This window comes from Polyergus mexicanus, unplaced genomic scaffold (assembly GCF_030449975.1).
Source record: "Polyergus mexicanus isolate NDT 795.1 unplaced genomic scaffold, iyPolMexi1.0 SCAF_24, whole genome shotgun sequence".
Classification (NCBI taxonomy): Eukaryota; Metazoa; Arthropoda; class Insecta; order Hymenoptera; family Formicidae; genus Polyergus; species Polyergus mexicanus.
In genome coordinates, this window is record NW_027223344.1 from 4,005,048 (window position 1) to 4,016,334 (window position 11,287).

Below are 11,287 nucleotides of genomic sequence, written 5' to 3' on the forward strand. Positions count from 1 at the left end.
TCGTGGATTCTTTCAAATTTCTAAGCGCGAGTCTCGAGAAATTGGCGTCGTATCTAGACAAAAGCGAATTGAGGATCGCGCGTTCGGAATTTTCCGATCTTAGCGACGCCGATTTCGAGCTTCTCGCGCGAAAGGGTGTATTTCCGTACGAGTATGTCGACGACGTAGATAAATTGTTGGAGACTTGTCTACCGCCGCGCGAGGCTTTTCACAGTTCGCTAACCGGTGACGCGATATCTGAGAGCGATTACGCGCGCGCGATAAAAGTCTGGGAGCGATTTCGCGTCGAAACGTTAGGCGATTATAGCGATTTGTATTTAAAGACCGACATTCTTCTATTGGCCGATGTTTTCGTGATTTTCGTGACACGTGTATGAGAAGTTATAATTTAGATCCCGCGTATTATTACACGTTACCGGGATACACATGAGACGCTATGTTAAAGTATACGGGTGTGCGATTCGAATTATTAACCGACATTGATATGGTGATGTTCGTGGAACGCGGAATACGCGGCGGGCTAAGTCAATGTTCCAACAGATACGCGCGCGCTAATAACAAATATTTACAGTCATACGATCCTTCGGAACCATCGTCGTATCTCATATCTCATGTACTTCGATATAAATAATTTGTATGGATGGGCGATGTGTCAATCGTTGCCTTACGAAAATTTTCGATGGGTCGATAACGTTACGAGCGTTGACTTAATGTCCGTGACATCGGACTCGCCTATCGGTTATATTCTAGAGGTCGACCTTGCATATCCGTCCGACCTTCACGATTCTCACGCTGACTTGCCATTCTGCCCGACGCGCGATAAGCCGCCCGGAAAACGAGACGAGAAGCTTCTCGCCACACTGTATGATAAGAGCCGTTACGTAATATATTATCGCAATTTGCAGCGTTCGACACGGATTACGCATTACGAAAATACACAGAATATTGCGATTCGCGCAATCTTCATGGCTGCGCGAATACATCGAACTGAATACACGATTACGAATTAACGCGAAAAACGAGTTTGAGAAAAATCTATACAAATTAATGAATAATGCCGTGTTTGGCAAAACTATGGAGAACGTGCGCAATCATTCGAATGTTCGACTCGTGACTCGATGGGACGGGCGATACGGCGCGGAGGCGATGATCGCGAAGCCGAATTTTCACAGTAGAAGCGTTTTCGCGGAGGATCTTGTAGCTGTAGAATTGCGTAAACTCGAGGTTAAATTCAATAAACCGATTTATGTAGGTATGTGCATTCTCGACATATCTAAGATTCGTTTATACGAATTTCACTACGAGTACATGCTACCATTGTATCGAGATAAGTGTAGAATAATGTACACCGATACGGATAGTCTCATTTATCGCGTCGAGTGCGAGGACATGTACGAGAATATGAAGCGCGATATCGACAAATTCGATACGAGCGATTACGCAACGGGCAACGCGTACGGAATGCCTCTCGCTAATAAGAAAATACCCGGTGCGATGAAGGATGAGAACGCTGGCGCGATTATGACCGAATTTATCGGACTCAGAGCGAAGATGTACGCGCTGCGAGTCGCCGGTAAAAGCGATACAAAAAGAATCAAGGGTGTTAAGAGCGAGTGGCCTTCACTTGGACACAGTACAATTGGACACGGTGCAAATAGACACGTTACAAATGGACACGAGATTGTGCACACGGTTCAATTGGACACAGTGCATTTGGACACAGTAATTTTGGATACAGTAGCTTTTGGACACATAAGAAAATACGCATCGTTTACTTGGACACCGCTCAATTGGACACTGTTCATTTGGACACCGTTCGTTTGGACACAGAAAGATGCGCACCGTTCATTTGGACACCGTTCGTTTGGACACCGTTCATTTGCCCACCGTTCGTTTGGACACCGTTCATTTGTACACAGAAACATGCGCATTGTTTGTTTGAATATGTAACAGATGGAGAGAAATAAAAATTATTTTGGGAAAATATAATCAGTATTCTTATAACACTTTATACTGGTAAATCTATGTAAAATATGAAATCGTGAAAAGGAGATACATTTGAAGGTTATAATATCTGTCAAAATAAAATATATTCATACTTATATATCTCTGATACTGATGTCATTAATTTTACATTGCTTTTAGCACTTTGTTTAGCCTTTCGCATATTTGGATGTCATGCATGGATACAGTGGGTTCCGCCCCCCCCTGCGGAGGGGCTCCACTTCCGGAAAATATAACCTAACCCAAACCTATTTCTTATTTAAAACAAAAATTTGGTGTGGATTACGTCGTATAATTTAAATCAAATTTTGGTGTCCAAACGAACGGTGGGCAAATGAACGGTGTCCAAACGAACGGTGGGCAAATGAACGGTGTCCAAACGAACAGTGGGCAAATGAACGGTGTCCAAACGAACGGTGGGCAAATGAACGGTGTCCAAACGAACGGTGCGCATCTTTCTGTGTCCAAACGAACGGTGTCCAAATGAACAGTGTCCAATTGAGCGGTGTCCAAGTAAACGATGCGTATTTTCTTATGTGTCCAAAAGCTATTGTATCCAAAATTACTGTGTCCAAATGCACTGTGTCCAATTGAACCGTGTGCACAATCTCGTGTCCATTTGTAACGTGTGCATTTGCACCGTGTCCAATTGTACTGTGTCCAAGTGAAGGCCACTCCTCATTGGGTGGCGTACGCGAAAAAAGGAGACGAAGCGATTTACTACGACGGTTTCGGCGATCTTCGTCCTCCGCGCGAACTCGCGCGTTATCTCGGGCGCGACGCGAACATTCGATACAATCGTCGCTCCGAGCAGACGCGCGATCAGAATATCTGCGGACAATTGAGTCTTCGATTTCTCCGAGAAGTCGATTGGAGGAATCGTCGACTATAATATCAACCGTTATTCGTCAATCGAACGCAGTTTGATCGCTCTCGCCGATCATGTCGCTGACTCTCACTCTTTCCGGACGAAGCAGTATTCTCGCGGCGAGTTATTTTCCGCCTCTCGATTTAAACGACGACGATTACGAATTAGGTTTAACCAATTTTGAAACTTATAATACGATACCGAATATAAATTCCACGAATAATAAATTTTACTTCGATAATAATGACGAGATTATCGCGATTCCAGTAGGATCTTACGAATTAAGCGCTATAAACGCGTATCTAAGAGCGGCGATTCGTCATAAACGACGAGCGAGAGAGGAGGAACGAGAACGCGAAAACGAAGAACCGGAAACGAACGATGACGATTAAATATACGATGTTGATGACGATTATTTCGAAGACAATGAGAATGGCGATAAAAGTGAAAATTCTATAACGCTTCGCGGTAACGATAACACTATGAGAAGCGAAATTAAATGCGCGTATCGAGTAAATTTCACAAAACCCGATAATATCGGTTCGCTCCTGGGTTTCTTGTCTCGTGTATTACAACCGAATAAATGGTACGCATCCGATAAACCAATAAATATTATGGCCATTAACCTTATTCGAGTAGAGTGCAACGTCACAACAGGAGCGTATCACAACGACAAATCCGCGCATACTATACACGAATTCGCGCCTAACGTTCCACCCGGATATAAAGTGTCGGAAATTCCAACGCAGATCATTTACCTTCCGATCATCGCACGGACCATTACCGATATAAACGTGCGTGTTGTGGACCAAAACGGAAAATTGATCGATTTTCGCGGCGAGGAAATTACGATTCGTCTACACGTGCGACAAAAACGGTAGAGAAGCGTGCTCGTAGTGAACGGATCGAACGCGAGAAACGCGCCCATTATCGCTGTCGCGTCACCTCTAAACGCGGAAAAGAGAAGGAAGAAGGGAGGAAGACTAACCGTCGCCAACGAGACTTTTTTGCGCTCTTTGGGTTTTGTCGTGCCGAGGACTGCTTCTTCGTAAAAAGCGGAATGTGCGACATTCTAAGTATCAGTGGGGAGCCGATCTTCGACGATCGCATCGTCAAGATCGAGACTCACACGTACAACCCTTACGCCAATACTACGTTCGGAAATAGCGATGAGATACGAATTCCTATACAACAGCAAGATTTGTACACGTTACCTTGCGACAGTTTTCTCTACGTTGAGGGCAGACTCGAGTCGAAGGAAGCATCGAGCGCGCAAGGGGAAATCGCATCGGTAACGAGATTAGTGAACAATTGCGCGGCGTTTATGTTCGAGGAAATTCGCTACGAGCTCGATGGCGTGGAGATCGATCGAAACAGAAACGTTGGAATAACGAGCACGATTAAGAATTACGCGTCGCTGACGGTCGAGAGAAGCAAAATATTAAAAAACGCTGGATGGGATTTAGTAGCGACACTCATTCGTCGATCGGTGATTTTAATTTTTGCGTACCTCTTAACGTGCTATTAGGTTTTTGCGAAGATTACAAGCGCGTTGTGATCAACGCGCGACACGAACTTATTTTAATACGAGCGCGCAACGATAACAATTGCGTTATATCGCGCGAAACGCAAGAACCTAAAATCGTTTTGTTAAAAATACAATGGCGAATGCCTCATATAGTATTGAATGATGTTAATAAATTAAGATTATTGCGCACGTTAGATAGTGGACGATACTTAAGCGTCGCTTTTCGCTCGTGGGATCTCTACGAGTTTCCGCTTCTACAGAGCACGACCAAACACTCGTGGGCCGTCAAAGCGGCGACACAACTCGAGAAACCGCGATACGTTATCTTCGCGCTACAATCTGGAAAGAAGAACGTTCTGTCCGAAGAGCCTTCTTTATTCGACGATTGCAAACTAACTAATGTCAAACTGTATCTTAATTCCGATTTTTATCCTTACGACGACATGAATCTAGATTTCGATAAACATAAAGTCGCCGTGTTATACGATATGTATTCGAAATTGCGAAAAACGTACTACGGATGCGAAAACGACGAAACGCTCTTAAATCTAAATAAATTTTTAACTCACGGCCCACTCGTAGTCATCGACTGCTCTCGACAGAACGAGTCGATCAAAAGCGCCACTGTGGACGTTCGCATAGAATTCGACTGCAAGGAAAACATCCCCTCCAACACCACAGCTTACTGTCTTATTATTCACGATCGAGTGGTAGAATACAATCCGCTCATTAACGTCGTGCGCAGAATCGTGTAAGCGCGACGATACTCGAAAAAATATGGAGAAAGAATAAAACGCTTAGAAAAATCTAGAAAGAAACACTTCGAGTATCGCTAACAACGACGATGGACGCGCCGATCTTTGTCGATCTTCAAGGTTTCGTAGTTAACGAAAAATTCGTCGCGAAAGAAGTAGCCGTGTTAAGAAATGGTGTAGAATTGACGCATCACATCTTTCGCTCGCCGATGTCGTGGGATCTGCTCACGAGAGCGGAAAAATCGCGAGCGTGTTGGTTGATATCGAATCATCACCAGCTAAAGTGGAACGATGGACACGAATTACGGGTCGATGAAAAAACTCGTTCGAGATGCCATATGTCGAGGATCTAGCCCCGATTCGACGGTGCAGATCTATGTCAAAGGTCACGAGAAGAAGAAGTGGTTGATCGAGATCTTAGGAAACGTCGCCGACGATCGCGACATAGCCGTCTCCGTCGAGACTATCGACGCCGATTACGAAGACATCGAACGTCTGGAAACTCTGAACGCTTCGCGGGCCTTTCGTTGCGGATATCACGCGAAAAATTGCGCGTTAGAAAACGCGTGCAAACTGCACGATTGTTGGTTCGAGCGGCGCGATCGTTTGCGCGATATGCGCGATTGATTTTATATTATAAATTATATTATAAATTATATTATAAATTATATTATAAATTATATGATAAATTATAAATTATAAATTATATTATAAATTATATTATAAATTATATTACATTATTGTATATTATTGTGTATAATCTATAAATTTAAGTTATATATAATGTATCAAATTAATTATATATTTTAAACTTTATATATAATTATAATGTATTGAGTCAATTATATAATCTATAAGTTTAATCATGAATATATTTGTTCAAAATTGAAACATTTAATGCCTAAATTTCAATCGGCGAACGTCGCCGTTAAATTAACACGATTGCCTCGAGAAATAAAAACACGAGCGAGAGTAAGCATCGTCGCGATCAGCCGATCGGCGCGTGATCGCTTGATCATAACAAAGAAAAAGGCGCGTGATCGCATTCCTTTTAGAATGAAAAACTGTGACAAACAGCTAGTTCTCGAAGGTTCGAAATCGGAAAAACTTGTTATTCACATCGGCAGAGCGCGAGTTTCAGCGGTCGGTCGATTTAGTCTTACGCTGACACCGATACGAGCTGGTCGATAGCAATCGATCATAGTTTCGAATATCATCATTTCTCGTATGATATTCTTTCGCACATTCGAGCTCGTGTCGCTTACTCAGTGGGAGTACTCGTCTCAAAATCGGTCCGAAGAGTTTGCCGCTTACGACGATTCGAGCTGGTCGATAGCAATCGATCATAATTTCTCGTTTCATACTCTCTCGTATGATATTCTCTCGTGTCATATTCTCGCTCGTGTCGTTTCGCGCTACTTATTGTGAACTTCGCGCTGTTTTGTTTAATCTCGCTCGTGTCATATGCGATTTAGTCATTCTCGCTGGAAATTCTCAACCGACATTCTAGCAGACTATCGAGAATTGAACTCAGTGCGAAAGACGCCTCAGTGTCTGTATTCCTACCTGTTATGAACTTATCGAGTTTATGAGTGTTAAGCGTTTGGAGTCCGAGAGTCGACGCGCGTTCACCGTTCCGCGAATGTCCTCTGCCTCGCGCCAAGCAACATCCGGCGGCCGCGTGCAAGATATCCGTTCTCGCGAGACCTTCTAGCAAGAAGCTCTACAAGATTTCCGATACGCGTTGAAGGCAGTCATTAACAGGACATTTTGAAGATATCCGTCGAAGATGCGGAATACGGGCCGTCGCTCGCTTCGATTATTCTAAATAAACGAATAATCAAAACAAGTCGCATTCAAATCGTTTCTCATTCTTCTTATCCTCCAGCGGATCTACGGATTCGCGTAACACACTGCTTCTCGCTCATTTCTGAGCGTCTCTAAAGATTCGGGCGACTTCGTCGAGGTCGAATCCCGAACAATATTAGTTATACTCATACTTATACTGTTGCAAAATACACGTTATACGAACGAACCGCGTTTTTCCTTTATCGCGGTCGCATCCTTTATCGCGGTCGCGTAACAAACTTAATTATAGAGATTTTAAATCTATTTAAATATACTATTTAAATATACTATACTTAATGCGGACACAGATGGTTATTACGAGAAGCGCGAGAACGAGAGAATGCGGAAGAAGGAAAGAAAAGCGTAAAGAATCAACGTTTCGCTTAACGTATAGCATTTATTCATAAAAATCATATCTTACAAATGCGCTTTATTAACGCGTAAAATTACTCCGTGTCGAACGGTTGCGATTCGGGCTCATAGTTCGCCAATCGTACATTCGCCCGCGATTCACCCTTGTCGACCGTCGCCGGTTCGGCCTCGTCCTCCATCGATCGCAATTCGAGCTCCTCGCCGATCGGTCGCGATTCGCGCTCCTCGTCGATCGGCGATGCGACTCGCCTAACCTCGGGAACGGCGAAGTCGCGCTCGCCGCGTCGACGAGCGTCGCGCAATGCGCTATGAACGCTTTGCGCTTGTGCGAGCATAGTCCTCGTTCTAGTTATTAAATCGTAGAGCGATTCTCGCGCCGTTCTTATACAGCTCTCTATTTCTTGTCTAAAATACAAAAGTAAAAATTAGTAAAAATTAGTAAAAGTAAAAATTAGTAAAAGTAAAAATTAGTAAAAATATTATAATTTATTATAATTTATTATAATTTATTATAATTTATTATAATTTCAATTAGATACTTACATTAAACGCGCGATATCTACGTCTTCGTTCAACTGAAAGGCGAGTCTAAACGAATCCGGACTATTTTCAATAACACCTTGCGCCTCCGCACGCAAATCCGTGGCGAGGTCTCCCAGAACGTAGGATTTTATCGCGATTAAGTCTCCGTTTACATTAATATAATCGGCCGCGTTAATTATCTGTTCGATTCGTTCCATATCGAACAGTTCACGACCGATTTTAATTCTCGCCACTTCACGTTCCGCCGTTTCGCGCTTCGTTATCTCGCGAGCGAGAATACTTTAACGCTTCTCGAAACGATCTCGCGTTTTATAAAGATCGACGCGCGGATGTTGCGGTACGATTTATCGATCGTGCCGCATCTTCCTTCCGCGACCGTTCCGTTGCCGGAAGGGAGGTATCTCTACTCGCTCATCGAGTGTCCCTTTTAGAGGACAAATGAATAATAAAAATAGAAATAACAAAAAACATCCGTTAGATAACGCGCATTCCGAATACTCTGCGAACAATGAGATCATCATCGCCGGAAAGAAGTATCTAGGGGGCATCTAAGGGGTGTCTCTAATTTATCGTTACCGGAAGGAGATATCTCCAATTTATCGTTACCGGAAGGAGATATCTCTAATCGCTCATCGAGTGTCCTTCTTAGGAGACAAACGAATAATAAAATAGAAATAACAGAAAACATCCGTTAGATAACGCGCATCGTTGAAAGGGATATCTTTAATCGCTCATCGAATGTCCTTCTTAGAGGACAAACGAATAATAAAATAGAAATAACAGAAAACATCCGTTAGATAACGCGTATCGTTGGAAGGGATATCTTTAATCGCTCATCGAGTGTCCTTCTTAGAAGACAAACGAATAATAAAATAGAAAAAACAAAAGAGGAACTCGAGCGCGTCCGCTAGATAACGCGCATTCCGAACGCTCGAGGTCGAAAGAAACGCGTTTCCCTCTCCCTCTCCCCACCCACCCACATTATTCGTCGCCGATAAAAATAGGCGCCTCGCGGAACGCGCGAATCAATCGTGCTCGGCGTCTCTCAACAGTTTACCGCGTCTTCCCCGCTTCGCGCGATGACTAACACGAGGACGGTTCTCACTCTAGCGACGATGCTCGTCGCTACGACGGTCGCCGTGCCCTTCGACTCGGAAAGAATCGAGGCGCTTCGTTTTCTGCGCGTATACGGTTTTCTAAAAGACGATGGAGAATCACTGTCGTCCGATAACGCGACATCTCTGCGTCGCGCGCTATCGCTGTTTCAAGAATATTATCAATTATCGGGAAACCTTATGCGTAAACCGCGATGCGGTCTCGCAGATATTCCCGATCGCGCGTATAGCCCGATCGCGCGAAAATGGCCGAAGACGCGTCTCGCATGGAATTTTCAGGTGGCTAGCGAGGAAATCTCGCAAACCGCCGAAACGGCGTTCGCGTTATGGGCGGCGAACTCATCGCTAACTTTCGCGCGCGACCCGTTACACCCCGATATATTAATATCGTATCGAACGGGCGCGCACACTTACGCGAATCGTCGAAACGTCGGTATTTGCCCGGCAGCCTTCGACGGTCCGGGAGGAGCCCTAGCTCACGCGTTCTTTCCCTCTGGAACAACCGACTTCACATCGTCGACGATTCCGAACCGTGGCACGTGTATCTAAACAAAAATCCTCCCGACACGCATCACCTGCTACAAACGCTAACGCACGAGATCGGCCACGCATTGGGTCTACAGCATAGCATGCGCAATGACTCTATAATGTCCCCGTACATATCCGACATCGAGAATCAATTTCCAGTTAAGCTGAGCATAGAAGACATTCTCGCTATACAGAATCTGTACGGATCTCAGGACGACGGAAACTATCCAACGGCGACTCCCGCGATCACCGCGGCGCTCGCGACGACGAGCGTCGCGCCGACCGACCCAGCGTGCGCGGATCTCTGCGCATTGCGACGCGTGGACGCCGCGCTAATAATGAATCATCGATTATATATAGCTAATCACCGCAACGTATGGTCGGTCGACATGATCGAGAAACGTTACGGTAGATCCATGACGCTCACGGATTACGCGACGTTTCTACCGGCGAATTTTACGCGTCTATCCGCCGCGTATCGAAGACCCTCGGGCGATCCCGCGCTATTCGCGAACGATTCAATCTACCTCGCGGAATATCCCAGTCTTAAACTAAAATCGGGTTGGCCGAGATATCTCCACGATATCGGACTTCCCCGAAACGTTAAAATCAACGCAGCGATAAATACGCACACGGGACGAACCTACGCTATATACGACGATGATAAAGTCGCGGAAATCGACGAGTGTCACATGATAGTCATTAGACACGCCCCATTAAAAGATATATTTCCCGGAATTCATTCCGCGATAACGTCGGCCTTCCGATACATCGATGGTAATCTATATTTCTTCGCCAAACGTCAGTTCTACGCCTTCAACGAATTCACGAATACCGTAACCTCGGCGGGTCCTTTCGATCTACGCGCGCTCGGCATCGAGTGTCCTACGGATGGACTGCTAAGGCAATTGCGCGATCTCCTTAGTCGCGTCTATCGTCTCAGCGACACGATCGAGAAAGAGAGGATCGACGATGAGAACGACTAGAGCGATCCTACCGTTATTTTTTAAAAATAGAATATATAAAAGAAAACGCGCGAAAGGGGAAGAAGCGATCTCTACGCGAGTATATAAACCCGTCCATCCGTTAAGCGCTTCATTATTGATGGAGAACACCGAATCTAACGCGCGAAAAAGAACAAACAAGAAAGAACGAGAAAAAACGAGCGACGATGTACGCGACAATGGGGGGACAACCGCAGCAGCAACACTCATTCGACGATCGATCGAGACTAACCGAACGAGACCGCGAAGATAGCGCGGAATACGCTAAAAAAGCTAAAATGGACAATGGGTAAGACTATCGAACATTTATTCGAACTAATAATTCGCTAGCACCGTTTCTCTCATCGCTCATATCTATTTTTAGACGAGATCGCGATCGGACGCCAAGACACGACGCGGACGTCTCGGTCGCGCGACCGCTCAGAATCTTAGGAAGACGCTATCCATTGACCAAAACCGCATATAAACATCTGGAAATTAGCGTTAACGTCAGCCGACCCTCTTTCGTAGAAATCGTCCTCGGAGATTGTCACGGCAAAGAGATCTCGCTAACGCCGGATTCGTTGAAGGGACTGCTCGATCTACGACCCGCGCTTCTGTCGCACTTTCGCTCCGACGAGCGCGACGAGGCGCGCCCGACGCCAATACACATCGGACAGTTGACGCTACGATTCGGCAAACTCAACAATCTCCGAATACTTCGTCTCGAAACGCCTAAAATT

At 45.0% G+C, this 11,287-nt stretch overlaps 1 protein-coding gene across 1 annotated transcript; it reads left to right on the plus strand.

The window, feature by feature from the left end:
- Nucleotides 1-9,680: 9,680 nt before the first annotated feature.
- LOC138942983 (stromelysin-2-like) lies at nt 9,681-10,547 on the plus strand. The gene has a single exon (XM_070313479.1). The coding sequence runs from the start codon at nt 9,681-9,683 to the stop codon at nt 10,545-10,547; it is 867 nt and encodes a 288-aa protein (XP_070169580.1).
- The last annotated feature ends 740 nt before the right edge of the window (nt 10,548-11,287 follow it).